This window comes from Leucoraja erinacea, chromosome 16 (genome assembly GCF_028641065.1).
Source record: "Leucoraja erinacea ecotype New England chromosome 16, Leri_hhj_1, whole genome shotgun sequence".
Lineage (NCBI taxonomy): Eukaryota > Metazoa > Chordata > Chondrichthyes > Rajiformes > Rajidae > Leucoraja > Leucoraja erinaceus.
Genome location: NC_073392.1, coordinates 20,576,823 through 20,598,555, shown reverse-complemented (window position 1 = coordinate 20,598,555; position 21,733 = coordinate 20,576,823). Strand labels below are relative to the sequence as shown.

At 42.7% G+C, this 21,733-nt stretch overlaps 1 protein-coding gene across 3 annotated transcripts; it reads left to right on the top strand.

The window, feature by feature from the left end:
- The first annotated feature begins 122 nt into the window (after positions 1-122).
- Positions 123-20,272, top strand: amt (aminomethyltransferase). 3 transcript variants are annotated; one of them, XM_055647796.1, is made up of 9 exons: positions 123-282; positions 7,344-7,511; positions 8,957-9,037; positions 11,932-12,063; positions 12,330-12,408; positions 15,039-15,184; positions 17,190-17,370; positions 17,754-17,909; positions 18,894-20,272. In XM_055647796.1, exons 1-9 carry the CDS (start codon positions 214-216, stop codon positions 19,070-19,072), a joined length of 1,191 nt encoding a protein of 396 aa, XP_055503771.1. In that variant the 5' UTR covers positions 123-213; the 3' UTR covers positions 19,073-20,272. The 3 variants fall into 3 exon arrangements, with proteins under 3 accessions (XP_055503771.1, XP_055503772.1, XP_055503773.1); XM_055647797.1 differs by having other exon boundaries at positions 178-316; XM_055647798.1 differs by having other exon boundaries at positions 205-345.
- Positions 20,273-21,733: the final 1,461 nt, after the last annotated feature.

Genomic DNA, 21,733 nt, shown 5'->3' with positions numbered 1-21,733 from the left:
TTGCAAGTCAATGATTTTACTGAGTCGTGCTTATCCGAAGTGCATTATTGGAACAGTAGTTTCACTGTCGGATTGACGTAAATAATCCTGTGGGTATGACTACAATTCCCAGATGACTCGTCAGCGGAGTGAACGCATGATCAATTGACGGGAGAGCCGGGAGGGGAGAGAGCGAGAGTTACATCGTACTTGGGGGGGTCGGTGAACGGGGACATGCTGGGATTCAGAGCTCGGCTGGCGTACGCGGTCCGCCTGCAGCGCAGCTACAGCCATGGCGGAACGGTAAGGAGTGACTGACTACGCGGCTGAAGTTTCGGTGAGGAGAGTCATGGCACGGTTGCGCGGGTATGGAAAAATATTATTGTCACTTATTATTATTGTCACTTGCCACTATTGTCCGATTACGAGGAATAATTGAACTCCCTGGGGCGGGATAACCTGATTGCGGTTGGTAACCGTATTCGTTGGTTGGCAGGGCATCTCAGGAAGAAATACATTTACTGAAATGTATGCATTCTGGAGTAATACCAGATTTTTTGACGTGCATTCTCATTTAGATGGTAACTTTTATCTTGTACGGATTGTTGATATATTGAGAACTTGGGACCTGATTTATTTTAGCTTGGAGCCCATGCATTGTAAAGCCTGACATATGTTTTCAAGAGAAAGTTAGATTTAGCTCTTAGGGCTCTTACTGCTAAGGGAATCGAGGGATATAGGGGGGAAAGCCGGAACGGGGTACTGATTTTGGATGAACAACCATGGTCATATTGAATGGCGGTGTTGGCTCGAAGGGCCGAATGGCCTACTCCTAGATCTACGCTTGATCTTGCCGATGTAAAGGAGGCCACATCAGGAGCACCAACTGCATTAAATGAGGTCGAGGAGGTGCACGTGAACCTCTAACTCTCCTGGAAAAGCTGCTGGGGTCCATAAATGGATCTGAAGGAGGAGGAATCGGGACAGATGCTGCATCTTCCGCGGGTGCAGGGGAACGTACCTGGGGAGGGGGTGGCTAGGATGGGAAGGGATGAATCCACCAAGGAATTGCAGAGGGAGTGATTCTGCAGAAAGTGGTGGGGATGGGAAGGTGTAACATGGCGGGATCACGTTGAATGCGGCGGAAATGTTGGAGAATGATGTGTTGGATGCCAAAGCTGGTGGGGTGAAAAATAAGGACCAGGGAACTTTATCATTGTTTTGTCTGTGGAGGAGGGGAAGCAAGAGCAGAACTATAGGAAGATGAAATGTGAGTGAGGGATCTATCTACAAAAGTATCGGGGAGAACCACATTTACCAAAGAGGATATCTCAGATGCTCTTGGAGTGGAAAGATTCATCTTGCAAGCAGATGCAGCAGAGATGGAAAAATTGAGAGTACAAGATGGTGTCTTTGTAGGAAGCAGGGTGAGAAAATGTATAGCCCAGATAACAGTGAAAGTTGGTGGGTTTCTAGTAAACTTCAGTCGATAGTCTGTCCCCTGTGATGGAGACAGAGAGATCATGAAAGAGGTGAGAGGTGTCATAGACAGTCCAAGTGCATTTAGTGGCCGGGTGAGTTAAGGTAAAGTTAATGAAATTAACGGGTTGTGCATGGGTGTCGGAGGCAGCCCTAATGCAGTTGTCAATGTAACGGAGAAAGAGTTGGGTGATGAGGCCAGTGAACATTTGAAACAAGGACTGTTTAATATAACCACAAAAAGGCAGGCATAGCTGGAGCCTATATGAGTGTCCATGACTACACCTTTAACGAAGAAAGATAGAGATGTCTAGAAAAGTTGGTGGTGAAGACGTTCCGCCAGGTGGAGGAGAGTGTTAGCAGCGGGAACTGATTGAGTCTCCATTCTCCGGAAGAACTGGAGGGAGAACTGGGGAGTAGCGGGACTTGACGTCCAAGGTAGAGATGGGGCCTAGGACTTGAAAGTTATTGAAGAGCTAAAGGTCATGTGAGGTGTCTCAGATGCAGGACAGAGGGGACTGGATGGGGAGACGGGTGGGGGTTGTAAAATAAAATTAAGGATTTGGAGATGAGTTGTGTGCTGCAGGAGCACAAAAAATGGGTGTGCCTGGGCAGTCCTATCTGTGGATTTTGGGAAGGAGATAGAAGTGGTCAGTACAGGGCTGGGGAACTAGTAAGGTTAGAGGCTGTGGAGAAGAGATTGCCAGAGGTGATAAGATCAGTAATGGTCTGGGAGATGGCAGCCTGGTGTGTCTTTGTGGGGTCATGGGCAAGGGGTGGGTATGAGGGGGTGTCCATAAATTGGTGCCTGACCTCAGCACGGTAGAGATCAGCCTGCATTCTTAGCTTGTTCTCAATGAAACAAACATGGAGTGGTAGTAATTATTCAAGGTAAATGTAATCTACTTGACCTTTGTTCTTATTTATAATGCCAGAAGACATTGATTATTGCCCAGCCTGGTTAATTGAAATGTTTTACATTGTTCATGTCGTAAAATGGCAAAGATTAGATTTTATGATGCTGGATAATTTCATATCAGAATATACCTACCAGTACCTGTACAAAATGCCTTTACTTTATCCAACACACCACAATACATCCATGTCAAATGTCCATGCAGAGTTAGTGTATTGTTTTAGAATACACTGCCATTCGCCTATCATTCCCAAATTCAGATCAGTGGATTTTCAGTCATTTGTGTTCATCAACATCTGCCAGTGATTCTGCAAATCCACTTTTGTTCCCCAATCCCATGACATTTTATTGAGCCATACATGCTGTATCTTTACGTTGTGTTTTTTGATGTCCAATTAATGCATCCAGGACTTTTTTTTAAACGATATCTGGTCAGTGATTATCACTGGAGCTTTGTCCAAATTGAACCATCTTGAACATAGCACAGGAACAAGGGTCTTCGGTCCACAAAGTCTGTACCGAACATGATGCCAATTTAAGCTAATCTTCTTTGCCTCCACATTCTTCCTAATGGGGTGACCAGAACTGCATGCACTACTATAAACGCTGTCTAACCAAAGTCCCACAAATTTGTGGCATGACCTCCTGACTCTTATAATTAATGCTCCAAACGATGAAGGCAAACGTACAATACACCTTCTGTACCACGTTGAATGCTGTGAAAATATTTCACATTTGCCAAGCATTAGGGCTCTATGGTGCGGATTTTGTTATGGAACACCTTGGACCTACCATAACAAACTCCTTTGCTGTGAATGGTAGCCCTGTTTAGTATGCAGATCCATGGATCTATATTCTTAATGAGTCAGTAATCCACTAAACGTTGAATGATTTTACTTTAGGACCTCACCAGATTGGGCATATTGGTGTAGTGGTTTTATTGCTGCTCTAGGAACAAGGTGAATTAATTTGATTGCCATCATTGCAATTTGAGAATTTGAATCTTGTTTTTTAACGATGTGGAACTGAATTGGTCTCAGTAAAAGCTTCCAAGAAGTCACTGAGTACACAATTCAGTAATATTCTGCAATAGAGGAAATTTGCATCCTTTGGTTGTTTTGAATAATGACTGCTTCGTGACCTAAATGAGCCAAAGCCCGTTTTAAACCTGTTCTACTATTTAATTGGATCATGATCGGTCTATCTCAAAATCACCGTATGTCACTCCCCGTGTATTTCTTAGAGCCATTCCCAATCTGACCTTTCTGTCCTGGGCCTCCTCCATTGCCAGAGGCCCAGGGCAAATTGGAGGAACAGCACCTCATATTTTGCTTGGGTAGTTTACACCCCAGCGGTATGAACATTGACTTTTCTAACTTCAAATAGCCCTTGCTTTCCCTCTCTATACCCTCCCCCTTCCCAGTTCTCCCACAAGTCTTACTGACCGACTACATTCTGGTCTGTCTGACTGAATTTACCCAGAATTTTAAGTTATGTGATAGTAGCTGGTTGGAATGGAAGTGAGTATTTTTTAAAACAAACTTGGGGACGAATAAACAACTAATTCCTCTGTAATTAGTTTAAGAATGGGCAGACACTTCATCCTGCTTTGGGTCAATGCTGAGGGAGCCCCGTTTTGAGAAGAAATGGGGAATTATTTTCTCCCCAAGAGGATGGTGTGGATCTAGAGCAGTCTGTCTGAAAAGGTGGTCGAGGCAGAAATCCTTGCTACAATAATAAAGTTCCTTGAAGAGTTGTGATCTGCAGGCTCATGGATCATGAGCAAGAGGGTGGGATTAGGTTAAGTAGTGATTCAGGTGTCATTGGTTGAATGTACTGTGTAGAATACTTTCTATGATCTGTTTAATTTTTTGATATGATACATGCCAGAATAGATGAGCTTGAACCGTTGTTGTGCTATTGGACGTTAAGGTGGCTTTTCATAAGTTGCCACACTAATTCATGAAGCAAAATTACAAATGCAAAATATTAGGGTAATAAATTGTTATGGATTGATATTAGATCCATGTTTGATTAATGGACAAAACTCGGAGTGCAAATACAAATTTTTTTTTTGTTAGAAACCTGTGATAAATGGAATGTTTTTCGGATTGATTCTGGACTGCAGCTATTCACAACACATCAATGATTTGGATGAAATATAATTACTCCAAGTTAGTTACTGATACAAAGCAGGGTGGCAGTGTTAGCTGCGAGGAAGATGCAGATATCATATTTTAAGCAGGTTATGTGAACGAGCAAGTACATTGCAGATAGACTATAATATAGTTATCCATGGTTCGAAAATAAAATAGAAAGGCAGAATTTCATCCGTAATTCTATTCTGTCTCACGGATGTGACAAGCCCATGGACTTTGGAGTCTGGACTGCTACCCCACAAAATGGTACTTTTTATGGCCTTAATGCAATGTTGTAAAGAGATCTAGTTATCAGGTAATGCAGTGCTGAGCCAGCTTATCGACTATGTTTATGAGGGTGATTAGTTACCAAGCTCAGCACTTTTTAATAATTTAGGAGCGCATCGTAAAAAAATGAACGGGATTATTAGTTTATTCCCAGCTTCTCAGCAAAACTGTTGAATGTAACTGCTTCACGGCAGAATTTCAACTATTATTTGGGAAGAAATTAGAGGAATTTCTTTGGGATCAGGAGTCCAATGTGAGGAATTGAACACACTAGGAGATTCTATTCTCTCTTCTGCAGCATGGTTTATTATCTGAGTTTACAGTCATGGTTTAAATAATTGGAATCAATGTTCTTGCGATGGATTTCACTCTTGTTCCATATTCTCTGCACAGTATCAGCACATCAGCAGGTGTAGGAAAGCCCAGACATCGTGTGCCGATAATAGAAAATGCCTTTGTAGTGATATGTTTATATATGTTGCTGTACATGAGTCTTTTCCTCTCGTGAAAGCCATACAATTTGCAGCACAGAATGAAGATATTTGGTCCATTGTGCCTTTGCTGACTCTTTGGAGGAGCTGTCCAAATACTCTTTATTCTGCTGTACCCACTCCATTAGATTGGAAAGTTGCCTTTTTTGAAGTAATTACCAATTCACCTTATAAATGTGTATGAATTAATTTAAATCCACTAACCTTTCCTGCAATCAGACACTCTTTCTTGTCCTAATGATGGGAAGATTTACCAGGAGTTGATATCCAGCAATGTGTCTATGTATAGTTACTAGTTCCAGGCTCTGTCCAGGTACAGTGGCTGGAGACCACATGTGAAAGCCGCATGTATCTGTGTGACACCTTCCTTCTTGATGTTTGCACCTCTGTTCATAGAAACATAGAAACATAGAAATTAGGTGCAGGAGTAGGCCATTCGGCCCTTCGAGCCTGCACCGCCATTCAATATGATCATGGCTGATCATCCAACTCAGTATCCCGTACCTGCCTTCTCTCCATACCCTCTGATCCCCTTGGCCACAAGGGCCACATCTAACTCCCTCTTAAATATAGCCAATGAACTGGCCTCAACTACCCTCTGTGGCAGAGAGTTCCAGAGATTCACCACTCTCTGTGTGAAAAAAGTTCTCCTCATCTCGGTTTTAAAGGATTTCCCCCTTATCCTTAAGCTGTGACCCCTTGTCCTGGACCTCCCCAACATCGGGAACAATCTTCCTGCATCTAGCCTGTCCAACCCCTCAAGAATTTTGTAAGTTTCTATAAGATCCCCTCTCAATCTCCTAAATTCTAGAGAGTATAAACCAAGTCTATCCAGTCTTTCTTCATTTCCTTTCCTAACTCTTATGAAAAGCTATAGATTAAACATTATAAGATTAGCAATAAGATTATTTTATACTTTTCTCTTCGGGTCCATACCCTAATGGTCATAAAAGGTCAAATGCATTCATTTTTTAGATAATAGATGTAGGAGTAGGCCATTCAACCCTTCCAGCCAGCATTGCCATTCAATGAAATCGTGGCTGATCATCCCCAATCAGTAACCCGTTCCGGTCTTCTCCCCATATTCCCTGACTCCGTTATCTTCAAGAGCCCTATCTAGCTCTCTCTCGAAAGTATCAAGAGAACTGCCCTCTGAGGCAGAGAAGTCCACAGACTCACAACTCTCTGTGTGAAAAAGTGTTTCCTCATCTCCGTTCGAAATGGCTTTCTCCTTATTCTTAAACTGTGGCCCTGGTTCTGGACTCCCCCAACATCGGGAACATGTTTCCTGCCTCTAGCGTGTCCAAACCCTTAATATTCTTATATGTTTCAATGAGAGCCCTCTCATCCTTCTAAACTCCAGAGTATACAAGCCCACCTGCTCCATTCTCTCAGTATATGACAGTCCCGCCATCTCAGGAATTAACCTTGTGAACCTGCACGGCACTCCCTCAATAGCAAGAATGGCCTTCCTCAAATTAGGGGACCAAGACTGCACACAATACTCCAGGTTTTTAGAGGGAGGAATGAATGAAAGAGAGCTGTCCACTAAGTAAAACAGACTCGTATAATTATTTTTGGAGGGAAAGCAGCCCTGATTCATCCCTAACAATGTCTTGGAGCTAAGTAAGGAGAGCTGCTGGAGAAATTCAGCGGGTTAGGCAGCGTCATGGAGAGAAATGGACAATTGATGTCTCGGATCAAGACCATTCATTGGGATTGAAAGAGTAAAGGGAATAAAGGTGGGGGGGGGGGGGAGGTTGGGGCAAGAGCAAGCAAGTGATTGATGGATACGGGTGAAAAGTGGTTGATTGGCAGATAAGTTTGGTGGGGAAGGGAGAAGAGGAGATTGGGATGGAGGCTGGGAGGTGATAAATGGAGGGAAAAAATGTGTAGATTCTGGAATCTGATAAGAAAGAAAGGTGAAGAGTGGAACCATATAAGAAGGAATAGTGGCATGTAGTAACAACACCGGGAGGGGAAGGGTAAGTGTTGGAACAAGCAAAGTCATGGAACTTCCCTGCATGAACTTCTTTGTGTGGCTCCATTCAGGAATCTCTCAAGAAGACTGCTCTATATGAATTCCATCGGAGTGAAGGAGGCCGAATGGTGGAATTTGCTGGTTGGAGTATGCCAGTGCAGTACAAGGACAGTCACATCAGCTCGCACTTGCACACCCGCCAGCACTGCTCGTTATTTGACGTTTCTCATATGCTGCAGGTAAGACCCGAATCCAAGTGTTGTACCTGATATGTCAAGGAGCCTGTACTACATTACGCCATTCAGTCAGGACTTGTAAGATTTAGTGATGACGCTAAGCTCCATGGATGGTGATAAACAATTGGTGACACACAATCAATGGTTGTTATCGAGTCCAGAAGGCAGTGACATGCCCATTAGTGCTGCGTCATTTGTAGGACCTTCTGGGAAAAGAGCAGAATGTTAAATAAGTCAAAGTGAGATTAAGAATTAATAGAATTAAAGTTTATCTTTCAACAGTTGCTGCCTGACCTACTGAGTGTCTCCAGCACTTTCTGTTTTTATTGGCTAATGGAAATGGAAGTAGTTTTGTTTAATCTGATGTTTTGGGGAGGATTGATGCATAGCTTTCCATTTGTGGAATCAGACTTTGGCGGGTTGAGACGAGAGTCGATTTCCAAAATCAGTTTTATAACAAAATGACGAAATCAACGGAGTAACACAACACAGCCAATACAAAGGTCAAACCACAACAGTGATCGAGAATGACTGAAGGGGCATCGCCCAGAAAGCATGCGAACACCAACCCCTCCCCATAGTCATGTGACCGAAACACCTGACCGCAGAGTTCGATTACTTGCGGGCACCAGCAGGTGCCACTACACCACCCCCCCAGAACCCGAGGTACGGAACCAAGCAGGGACCTGGATGAAACGACCGGAACGCGTGGTTCGCGAAAGCGGGGCGGGTGTAACACGACGAGCCGGCAAAACAAGGCCGGGAGGACGCGAGGACCACGAAAGTGGAACGGGCATAACACGGGGGGGCCGGTGAAACTAGAGAGAAGGAATAGGCGACATTCCGGGTCAAGATCCTTCTTCGGGTCTGAAGAAGGGTCTCGACCCAAAACGTCACCCATTCCTTCTCTCCAGAGATGCTACCTGTCCTGCTGAGTTACTCCAGCATTTTTATTTATTTTTTATTTTTTTATTTATTTCGAACAGAATAAAAGAATAAAAAGCAAATGTGAAACGGCATACAAAAAGCAAAACAAAAGTATCATAAAGTGTCATAAACAATATAAATAAATAAATGAAATCATCCGTGTTCGAAAAGGAGCAGGAAGAAGCCAAAGCTTATTAATTCCCACCCCTTATTCAACGGCTTGTAATTATCTTATACAAATTTAGCAGCTATATGTACACCATATGTACACCAGCCACTATATGTACACCAAATTATTTACATTTGAACACTAATCAAATATTTACAAAGCCATACAAAAAATAAAATAAAAAGAACAGAAAAAACCCGCATGTACTATACAGTATCTTAGTCATATTTACAACCCATCACTCTATAATCACCCTTCCCAATACAATCAGTATAACAATTTGTGATCTACCTAAGAATATAACTGCCAAACTGTCTTTTTTTCTCCTGCTGTTGTGTGTGCTGTGTTTCAGAGCAAAGTAACTGGGAAGGATTGCGTGAAGTTTATAGAGAGCTTGATAGTTGGGGACGTTGCTGAACTTAAGGACAACCAGGTAAGTGCAGCTTCTTCCCGTCACAAACACCCATTCCCATCATTAATCTCCATCTCTCTTTCGAACCACTGCTGTGCGAAGCTGAATTAAACTAGAATCTTCGTTCAGTATTATTTTGCTGTGGTGGATGTTTGTGTTAAATTTTTATTGTGTATTGTGCGTTCTTTTTTTATTGTATCGCTGCTGGCAAGTTCATTTCACTGCACTATAATGTGTATGTGATGAATAAATTTGATTGATTGATTGTTGTCACAAGTTAGCATCTTTGAAAATAAATGAAAGAACTACAATGGGGAAAGTTCAACGAGAGACACCACTTGCATTCATGGAGAAGATTTTGCAACTTTTGAACATTACAAAAAGGACAGGCGACATTTTGGGTCGGGACCCTTCTTCAGACTTCTTCAGTCTGAAGAAGTTTCCTAACCTGAAACGTCACCTATCCTTTTTCTTGAAAGATACTGCCTCACCCGCTGAGTTCCTCCAGCACTTTGTGTCTACCTGTAGTTAGTATTATTATGTTGGTTCAGGATCGGGGGGGGGACATCAGTCTGGGGTTATGCTCATGTTGACTACTTCATGATTTTTGTTGGGAAACATGGCTGGCTGCAATATGGTTGGAACCAAATATCCTTCCTTGTCTCACAGTCTAGAATGAATAGGTGACGTGAGCTGTTACTCTCCGAATTGTAATTTGCTGTCAGTCCAGCGATTTGGAAATTTTGAAATAAACTATCCGTTCGGACTCATTAGTTTGCAGTTCATTTGCAAGAAAACTTCCATTAACTGAAGTATGGTCCTAGTGCCTGGTGTGATGTCTAATTTTAAGTATAAGCTAGACTGTGCAGACCCATTGGATCTGCTCTCCCAACGCAATATTCCACCACTCACCTGTTCCTCCAATGCAAACCGTTCCCCCAACGCAATATTTCACCACTCACGCATAGCCCCCAACTGCGCAAGCACGGCTCATTTCTCCTCATCTCCCAGCACTCCCTCCTCCTCCTCTTCATCTTCCCTCTTCAATCCATAGAGAGGGACGGGGGTAGAGGGTGGTAGGAGGGTGGTAGAGAGGGGGAGGGTGGTAGAGAGGGGGAGGGTGGTAGAGAGGGAGAGAAGGAGGGGGGTAGAGAAGGAGGGGGAGGAGGGTAGAGAGGGAGGGGAGTAGAGGGGGAGGGGGTGGAGAGGAGAGGGAGGGGAGTCGAGAGGGAGGGTAGATGGAGGGAGAGGGGCAGAGAGGGACAGGGTAGAGAGAGAGAGAGGGAGGGGGGTAGAGGGAGAGGCAGGGGGAGAGTGGGGGGGGGGGGGGGGTAGAGAGGGCGAGGGAGGGGGGTAGAGAAGAAGGGGAGGTAGAGAGGGTGGGAGTGAGGGTAGATAGGGAGGGGTTAGAGGGGGGAGAGAGGGTAGAGGGGGAGGGGGCGAGAGGGAGTGTAGACGTGGCAACTACCTTCCCTACCCCCTCCTCTCCCTCAATTCCCACACTCTCCCTCCTCACCTCCCCAGTGTCCCCATCGTCGCGAGGCCTCACCGCTGTGGTCTCGATGTCTCCTTCACTGCCACAGTCTCAATGCCTCCTTGATGGGCATGAAAACCTAGTCGGGGCTTCGCGAGTAGAAGCCCGTGTCGGAAAAAGCGGAACGTTAATTTAAATGCGGCCTTCCCTCTGACACACCTCCCTCTCCCTCTGACTATAACTTGTGAAATATAGCATGAAATGTGAAGTGAAGCAGTTTATTTTGTCGACGGGGTTAATGTGATTAATAATCTGTGAATATTTAAGCGTTCACTCGTAGCGTTTTGAGGAAGATACAATTAATATAGATAGACAGACAGAGACACACACACACACACACACACACACACACACACACACACACACACACACACACACACACACACACACACACACGATCAGACTTTTATACGTACAGAGATGTGGTAATTTACTAATGACATCAACTCTGTTGTATGCAGGTGTACTGTACTTGCTTTATAAAGAAGTGATTGTTTAATTTTAGGCAGTGTGATGAGGGCTTTCTGATGTAGATATCTGGCCTGCTGCTGTATGTTTTTGTGTGGTTGACCAAGTTGGTTAGTGCAAACTATTGTGGGTTTACTCCCAGCCCTGAGGGAGGTCAGCTTGTCTCATCTGGTACATTGTTAAGATGGGATGGAGTGGCATTTATTGGCAAGGAAAAATTGGTATGGGTTTGTGTCCCATCCTTACTGCCATGTAGTACATGCAAGATATCACTTTGAAGTCCCCATGGACAAGTCACATTCATGGTTGTTCACTGTCTTGGTTATTGAATTGTGGTCTAGTTTTAGTTTAGTTTAGAGATACAACTTGGAAATGAGCCCTTCAGCCCAACGTGCCTGCACCGACCATCGATCCCCACACATTAACACTATCCTGCACACACTAGGCACAATTTACATTTATACCAAGCCAATTAACATACAAACCTGTATGTCTTTGGAGTGTGAGAGGAAACCGAAGATCTCGGATATCACAGGGAGAACATATAAACTCCATACAGACAAACACCCGTAGTCAGGATCAAACCTGGGTCTCTGGCCCTGTAAGGCAGTAGCTCTACCGCTGCGCCACCATACCGCCCTTCGGTCGGCTTCTCCAGTGTGCAAATTGGCACATGGAATAATCATTAATACAACTCTCGTCGGGTTGTTTCTCATACTAACCATGGTGTATTTGTGCATCTCCAAAGATCATCCCACATTATCAACCATACAGACAGAATAAGAAAAACCTTGAATCCAGAAAACAACTGTTTCTGAGCTAGTTTGGTGTACAAGTGTTCCACTTAATTGGCTATGTTTACAGTTTCCTGGGTCTGAGACCCTTCTCATGTAATCATTGGCTTGTTATTCAGGGCACGCTGTCACTCTTCACCAATGACAAGGGAGGAATAATGGACGATCTGATAGTGACCCGGACATCAGCTGGATATCTCTATATCGTGTCGAACGCCGGCTGTGCTGACAAGGACTCTGCCCACATGAAGGTGCGTTGGTTTTATTGCACACATCACAAATACAGAAGCGCACACTGTTAGTTAATAGTCTTGCTTTGTTTCACAGTAAGGAATCTGGTTGGGAGAAGGGTACAGTACTCTAAAACAATGTCTATTGATGTTCACAGATGTTTATGCCCCTGCCTGAAGCCTAGGGTGCAGTCTAAAGTTGCTTTGCCAGGATGGCACTGGCCAGTTGGTGAGGTGTCCTTGCTCTGAAATGAGGCGCTGTGCTCATCATTCCTTATGTTTCCTAGGAGCAACTAGCCGAGTTCAAAGCAGCGGGGAATGATGCTAACCTGGAGTTTCTGGAGGCAGGACTGATGGCGCTGCAAGGTGACTGGATTTGAATTCTAACTTGGGATGATTGTGAATAGTTTGACCATGGTTGCGCACGCACGCACACACACACCATGAACTTTCTGTTTTCTTGGCATGCTCACATTTAATGAGAATCATGATTTCCTAATTCACAGATGCCAGCAGGAAAGTCACAGATAGTTTTTTTTTCTTCATTATTTTACATAGATTGCGGTTTTATACAGTATCATTAGGATGCGCCGGAACGCTCTATAACAAATTAAATACTTTCTGAAATGTGATCACAATTGTAAAGGTGGTAACCAATGTTTGCATAGCAAAATCCCATGTAGCAGTGAGGAAAGTGGCAAATAGTCTCCTTTAGACCTGAAGCAAAATATCGTGAAAATTAGAAATCTAAAAATGAAATAGAAATTTCTGTTAAAACACACTGCCTGCCAGACAACATTTATGGAGAGAACAGGAGTAAACATTTTGAGTCAATTGCCTCTACTCGGGATATTTCCCTGTTTTTATAAATAGTTATGTGTGATATTTGCATTTTCCCGAGAAGGTAGAGGGACAATCTGTTTAATATTTTACCCAGGCATTCAAGGTAATATATTGGTATATGTGGGAGAAGATGGGGGGCGGGGTAGGGTAAAGCCATCGGAGCTGTATTATGTCATTCTGTTCTTTGGGCGTCCATCGTTTATGGAAAAGGATTGTCAGCTCTGTGTAATACTAAACTAGATTGAACAAGTAAAGAATCGGGACCCAATCTTGCAAGGTCAAATCCTGGCAGAATGGCCTTGCAACTCTTCCCTTGGAAATCAGCTCTGCGCTATTATTAAAATTGGCAGGAATAATTCATGCGAAAAATGTGCAGGAAGGAACTGCAGATGCTGGTTTAAACCGAAGATAGGCACAAAAAGCAGGAGCAACTCAGCGGGTCAGACAGCATCTCTAGAGAAAAGGAATAGGTGATGTTTCGGGTCGAGACCCTTCTTCAGACTTCAGAAACAAGAGTGTTATCCAGATCATCTGCTGGAGATGTCAGATGAGAACTTGATATTGCAAGTCTATGATGAGAGCTTCCATCAGGTTCAAACAATGCTGTGGGATATTTTTGGCCATACAAGAAGGCAATGTGATCTTGTATCAATGTTACAAAATTTTGAGATTTAAAAAATCAAGTCTGCAATTTATCCCATCAGATAAAGCATAACAATAAGTTTAATTTGACACCTAATTCACTTTCATATCTCAAGTAATAAAAAGGTTATGGCCATTTTCATACTCGGAAATTAGCATCTTGTTCCCTATTGATTTTCTATGGACATAACAAAAAAGCTGTGATCGTGGACAGTCAAAAGCCCATAACCTTCTTAAAAATTAAGAGAACTGAATGAAATTTTCAGTTATCATAGATTGAAGCATTCTGAAACAAATATAAAATAATCTTACTTGGATGACCTGAAATTAAAGCATATAATTAGTTAGTTACCCAATTGTAGCTAATTTCAAACTTCAATTACTAGATCTAAACATCTATCAATTTCTTAATAAATGATTAACATTTTTAAATAGCCCAAGTGTCCAAATAATATTCACAAATAATTCACAATAAAACATGATTTTAAAATCTCATTTACATCAATGTATAGGCCAAATGGAAGGAATTTAGTGTTCAATTGCTGTAAATTAAAGTCAATTTAAATCAGCTTTCTAGTGGGTTCCTGTGAACGCGCTGGTTTAGAACGTTCACATTGCGCTGGATTTGTGCCCTCAAATGCCCAGAAAAATACTGCGGGATATAAAGAGCCCAAAATGAACTACTCGCTATAGAAAACTTTATATACAGGGTTATTTAAAGCCCCATTTAATGTAAAAATAAGGTACATACCTTTAATTGTTTGCTTTATAAAACCCTGGGGCTGCGAGAGGTTGCGGAGTGAGAGAGTGATTTTTAAACTACTATAAATATTATACAAGGCCATAAAAACTAATAATACCTTTTGCGACGGGGTCTTTCAGCGATTTTCCGGTAATGATTTACTAGGCTGAACATTTTCGATTGGAACAGCCTAGTAAAAATCGCGTTTTAAACCCGCCCCCTCTAAACAGCGCCAAAATCACACACACGGGGTAGGGCAGATGCTCAGCCACGATTCAGGTAGGTTTTGTAACATACCTAGATCTTGGGTTGAGTTTTCATCTGAAAAATAACACCAAGAGAGGAATGCTGTAATAATGTACTAAAATATTAGCCACTGTGTTGCTCCAGCAGTTTTTTTTACTCAAAATCCAACATCTGAAGTTTCCTGTGTTTCTGTTAGCCATGATTATGCATTAATGTCTCTGGGATTGCCCCTTTAACCCTTAATTCTCTGATCAGAAGAGAGCATGTTATCAATGCCAGTTTAATCTTGTTCCAACCCTGTGGCCAGCATTTTACTTTCCTTAACTAGAAACCGCCTCTTTGCATGCATGGACTTGACCAAACCAAGACACAACAGTAACCCGGGGACCCCAACATGTCTTCCTGTCCCATCTCCTCAGATGGAGATCTTTCTTTGCTGAAACAAAACCAATCACTTTTCTTCCCATTGCTGCGGGCGCTGGAACACTCTAGATAACATGAACCTGTTATTTACATCATCCAGGTACATCTGCAACAAGGGTGTTACAGGAGGGGGTATCTGATGACCTCCACAAACTGCCCTTCATGTGGAGTGCAGTGATGACAGTGTTTGGGATTCAAGGCTGCAGAGTGACTCGCTGTGGTTACACTGGTGAGGATGGCTTTGAGGTAAGTTATTTGACCAACTCACTAAAATGAATGTCAAAAATCCAGCCGAATGGGTTTCTTTTATGTAGCATTCATTAAAGTAGCTAACATCAGCATTGGAGGCAGGAGAGAATTTGGTGCTAGAAACATAGAAACATAGAAATTAGGTGCCGGAGTTGGCCATTCGGCCCTTCGAGCCTGCACTGCCAGTCAATATGATCATGGCTGATCATCCAACTCAGTATCCCGTACCTGCCTTCTCTCCATACCCCCTGATCCCCTTAGCCAGAAGGGCCACATCTAACTCCCTCTTAAATATAGCAAGTGAATAACTATAATTTGCAATAGCAATAGCAATAACTATAATTTGTTTTTGGCACATTTCTCTTCATATCAGCTCTGACAGGCCTACTTTAAGACTGCGACCCAAGCTCTAGACTCCTCAGCCAGATGAAACCTCTGCCCTGCCACCCACCCTACAGATCTCAATGAGATCTCATAATATCATGAAACTTTGGAGAAAGGCGACCTAGTTTATTCCGGCTCTTGTAAAGCAATCTTTGTTGCACTCTCTCTGTCGCAAGTTTATCCTTCTGTAGGTATGGGGACTAAAACTTTATACAATGTCCCAGGTCTGTTCTCATTAAGGTCCTATATATTGTAGTAAGGTATCTTTATCGAGCTTTATCAAAACCTCATGCAGTTAAGACCAATGTGCCATTTGCCATCCTCAATGCCTGCTGCACTTGCATGTTGGTTTTTGGTGACCAGTGCACAAGGACACCCAGGTCTCTCACCAATTTTTCTTTCTCATGCCATTGTAAATAAATTTGGCATTCTATATGTTATTGTGGACAATAATCTCCCATTATCCATTTGTACTCCATCTGCCATATTGTAGCCTTCTCATTTAGCTAGTCAATATCACCTTGGATGCTCTCTGCCACTCGCATTCTGATGAGACACGACACCGGAGATTGCAAGCAGATGGTGTGGATTTGATCAAAGCCTTTCGGCAGACATTGTGGAATTGAATTAATTTAGGGCTGTGGGCCTAAAGAGAGGGTTGGAATAGAAATGGGATTAAGAGCAAGATTGGTTTAGGATGATGCAGGTCAGTGTGGAGAGTATGAGACACTGAGAATGGTTGGGGGAAGGGATGGAGGGAGTGTTTTGTTTGAGATTAATACAGGATTGTGGGGTGGACGTCGAACAGAGAGATTGGGTTTGAGATCGAGACAGGCCCAAGGGAACGGACTGTGGGATGTGGGACTGTGATTGACATGGACTACAAGAAGAATGTGAGAGAGTTGGGTTTGATATCAGTGCAGAGTAATGGCAGAGAATAGACCATTGGGATTGATGCAGATGAATTGACAGTAAGGAAATGGGCTTTGGTTTGAGAATATACAGAGCAATAAGGAGTGAGAAGGTCAGTGCGTTTGGGATTGGGGTAATGTGATCATATTAGAGTACGTACATATTTCAAGGATGTCAGGGCTTCAGAGTTTGTAAAGCAATTGATTGAGTTCGATAGAGCTCTAGGGGCTAGTGGAATCAAGGGATATGGGGAGAAGGCAGGCACGGGTTATTGTTTGGGGACGATCAGCCATGATCGCAAGGAATGGCGGTGCTGGCTCAAAGGGCCGAATGGCCTCCTCCTGCACCTATTTTCTATGTTTCTATGCTGTGGTTGTTTGGTTTATAACAAAGGAGGCTGCAGAGTACCCCAAAATCTTCATATTTTAAGATGTACTGTTTACAGGATTATAGACTGAGGAAGTATTTTTAGTAACATAGATGTAGTATAGTAAATTGCTTATTTGAGGATCAATAAGGTTGGATTTAGGATTAAAACAGGATAATGGGAAGGGAGTGAGGCAGTTGGATTGCATTTTGGATTAATAAGCAACTCTGAGGAGGGAGCTGGTTTTGGCGAGATCTACCTACAATCTACAGAGATGTGATGCCATTATTTTATTTTGCACTGGAAACGTATATAATATTTTCACTTTTAATATTTTAGATCTCAGTACCAATTCAACACACTGTTGAGCTGGCGGAGGCTCTGTTGAAGAACAGTGAAGTGAAACTGGCCGGCCTTGGGGCGAGAGACAGTTTGCGCCTGGAGGCTGGCCTTTGTCTTTATGGAAATGACATTGATGAGACCACCACTCCAGTGGAAGCAAGCCTTTTGTGGACCATAGGTACTCCACTGAAATCCTTGTGTGACTGTAGAGGATATGATGACTTGGCTTTACTTCTACTGTTTGTCGATTTGATAGTTCATTTAGTTCCTGTTCTGGCCCAGAATGTAGTCATTTGCCACTCCCTCTAATTTCAGTTACAGATTCATTTGGTCCATTTAACCTCATAGCCTTGATGGAAAGAGATGGATTGAATGAATTAAGGTGCAACGTAATGACCACTTGACTGGCTCCTACAGTTTGTACTTCACCACTAACATTTGGGGAAGAAAAGTGGGCGTGCTATCTCTCAGATGTTTGGGACTACTGTTGGTAACAAGAAAGTGGCATGGCCAGCCAGTGCTCATTATCTTTGATCTGAGACCCCATACTTGTTCCCACAGGAAAGCGCCGGAGAGCAGCAGCTGACTTCCCTGGAGCAGCCATTGTCTTGAGACAGATCAAAGAGAAAACAAAGCGGAAACGAGTGGGTTTGATGTCGTCTGGGCCCCCGGTCAGGCAACACACACCTATTTTAAACCTCGACGGAAAAGTCATCGGTATGTTCCAGAAGGGCGTGGTGTTAGGCTGATTATGGCAAATCTGGACTGTACGCCAGAATGGATTAATTCATAACTTTCAAAAATGAATTGGCTAAATATTTGAAGGGGAAATATTTGATGGGGCTGTGGTGGAAGAGCAGAGATGGAGGATTAGATGGATAGTTTTAGAGCCACTACAGACCAAATAGTGCTGGTTGATGATGTCCTGCCATACACGGTGAGTGGGTAGCATGTGTGCCTGAGTCAGATTATGAGTTTAACTTCCCCCTTTGAGGTTTGACCATATACTCTGTGCTGACACTCCATGAAGCATTGAAGGAACAAGACACAAAAGGAATGTTGTATTGTCAGAGTTGTTATCAATTAAACACACATCCTTTTCTGCTCAATGGGCAAAAAAGATCCCCTGGTCCTTCTCACTTGGGACTATCTCTGTGCCCTGTAATGGATACTAGAGAATTGACTGCTTTTCCATATATCTGGGCTAAAAATAAGCACAATAGTGGGATTTTGTTAGCTGTAATGTGGTCCATTCAAAGTCTGCAGCTTCATCGGGAATGGTCAAGGGTTGCTGTGCTGGTTTGCAAGAGATGTGGATACAAATACACCTTGTATTTCGCTTGTATAGCTTACACGCCAGCAGTATGAACATTGACTTCTGTTCAACTTCAAATAGCCCTTGCTTTCCCTCTCTATCCATCCTCTCCCCCTTCCCAGTTCTTCCACCAGACATACTGTCTCCAATTGCATTCTATCACTGACCCGCCCACTCCCCTGACATCAATCTGAAGAAGGGTCTTGACCCAAAACGTCACCCATTCCTTCTCTCCAGAGATGCTGCCTGTCCCCCTGAATTACTCCAGCATTTTGTGTCTACCTCCTTGTATATAGGATACCTAACAAATTTCAGAACAATTTGCAAAGACAAATGTTTATTAAAGGAATGAACAACTCTGGCCTCTGCTTTCCATTGATGCACAGGGGAAGTGACGAGTGGCTGCCCCTCCCCATGTCTGAAGCAGAACATTGCCATGGGATACGTGGACACGGAATACGGCAAGCTGGGCACGCCAATAAAAGTGGAAGTTAGGAAGAAGATTGTAGATGCAGTTGTCACCAAGATGCCTTTTGTTCCCACTAAGTATTATACTGTGAAGTGACTCCTTTGTCTGAATATGTGAGATGGCCAAGATTAATTTCATACTTTTATACAATTGCTGGTGATTTGGTATGGTATCTGTCTGCTTTACAAATTCTGGCTGTTGGCCTGCTCTATTCTCCCATTTAGAATCATAGGAAATTTACAACATGAAAGGAGGCTATTATGTCCGTGCCAAGAGAAAACACCAATCCACCCGAATCCCAGCTTCCAGCACTGTCTGCAGCCTTGCAGGTCATGGCTCTTCACGTACTGATCTAGTACAGTGAGGGCTTCTGCCTCCATCATCTCTTCTGCACCACTGCTGGTGGGATTGCCTTCCTTCAGTCAAGCACTTGATAATTATCCTTTATGAACTAATCTTTGATTCTGCAATTGTGAATTAACATGCAATGTTAATTAGGTGCTATGTCATCTGCCTAAAGAAAGATATTGGTACTGCAGGATGGCTTCTGCATTATTTGAATGATGACATGAATACTAATTTAATAAAAAACAATGTATTTGCATGTGAGATGGTAACTTCGTCTGCAGCCATTTCTGTGACTTTAACAAATAGACTGCCTTGTTTGCAGGAATTGTTTGGTACCATTCAAACTGTGCAAAAATGTTAATATTGATTTTTGTATGTTTGTTTTTCAATGTATTTACAGAATAATAAAATTTAAGCAACCAGCATTGAGGAAATGGGATGGAACCAGCATTTCCATTGACAGCCTGCAGTCACGTCTCCCACTCTACCTCAATCTCTCCCTTAAATTTCAAACTCCTTGCTTCACTTAGCTTCATTCATCCAGATCCTTCCTTTCTTTTCTCAACCTCCTTTTTAAAATGAACAATTCTTAACCCCAAGTTTAGAATCACATGCGAATATGTTCCTGAAATTACTTCTCTGGTTCTTTTGATTGTGCACTTTGATCATGTTTTAAGAAAAAAGCGTGCTGTGAACATTGGGTTAAACAGGTTATGTTCAGTCACTATTTTAACTGTGATAGAGTCGAGCATCTTATCCATTTTAATTAAATGCTAATATTGTTAAATGTTTTTCAATGTCTTTTCGTACTAATGTGCTTCAATAGAAGGGCTAATTTTTTTTTTAATTGATGGTTTGAGTCGCATAATCTGCTTGAAAATAACCACAAAGAGGAAATGTCCCTCCTCGTATGTACTATAATCCAATATAATCATATCTGATCAATTACTTCAATATCTTTCTGAAACTTTTTCATGATTACCTCAGTGGAGAAATGTATCAAGCTTTACCTTGAGTATATTTAATGACCATTGCATTTGCAGTCCTCTGCAATAAAAAAATATAAGAAATTATTCTTTATTTCGCCTCCAAGTGCCCAGCCTTCAGCCTTGGACTTTGCCAGAGTAACCTCCACCCAAGCATGTTTAACATTATTCTCAATAATAAATTCCAGGGTTTTTGTGAACAGTTTGTAGTCTGAAGAGGTCTGTGATTATCATATGCATTGCTATCAGTGGAAGTACCGAAATATAGAATAGCACAGTAATCTATAGCTCAGAGGTGAATCTCAGTTGGTTGGGCATGAGTTATTTATAAAACTTTGGTTAGACCGCATTTGTGTGCAATTCTGGTTGCCCCATTACGGGTAGGATTCTGAAGGATGATAGATATGCATTTGGATAGAGAGGAGTTTGATTAGGTAAAGTCAGCATGATTTTGTACATAGGAGATGTCTCTCACTGAGTTTATCCAGCACTGCAGGGCTGCCAACTCTCATGCATTGAGCGTGAGACTCACGCATTTGACGAAATTCTCATGCTCTCATGCTGATGACAGAATTTCTCACTCTCAAATTTAAAAAAATATATATACATAGATAGATAGATAGATAAAGCCTTGTTTTCTGTCGGCGGGTTCCCCGTAAAGAACGAGCAATTAAACCAAAGAATGGCTTAAGCCCATCACACACTATTTAAAATGGCAATGTAGACAAAAATGCTGGAAAAACTCAATGGGTGAGGCAGCGTCTATGTCTGAGTTTGACCCTTCTTCAGACTCCAGCATTTCTCCAGCATTTTTGTCTACCACTCTATAGATGCTGCCTCACCAGCATTCACATTCCCGTGCAGATGGTGTGATAGGTGAGACACGGCGGTGGTCGCAGCTGGACACAGAGCACCTGGGCTAGCCCGCATTCCCGGGGAGGGGGGAGAGAGGGAAATGCTCCCCGGACAATGCCAAGTCTCCACGCACTATGGGTGTTGTCGCCGCTTCACTGACACGCACTCTCACACACAACCTAACACACACTCTTACACACACACTGGCACACACAAGGTTTAAAGGGATATGGGCCAAATGTAGATAAATGAGACTAATTTAGATGGGGCATCTTGATCTGCATGGGCTCGTTGGGATGAAGGGCCTGTTTCCATGCTGTAAGACTATGACACACTGTAGAAAGGGTGCAATAGCTCTGGAGAGGATCCAGGGGCGATTTATAAACATATTGGCAGTGCTGGAATTTTTTTTTCACTTTGAAGAAAGATTTGATAACTGGGATTGTATTCTCTGCAGCAACGGAGGTGAAGAAAATACTTAGTTGAAGTGAATAATATTATGAGAATAGGACCTGTTTCGCTTAACAAAGAGTGTAAGAAGGAACTGCAGATGGTGGTTTAAACTGAA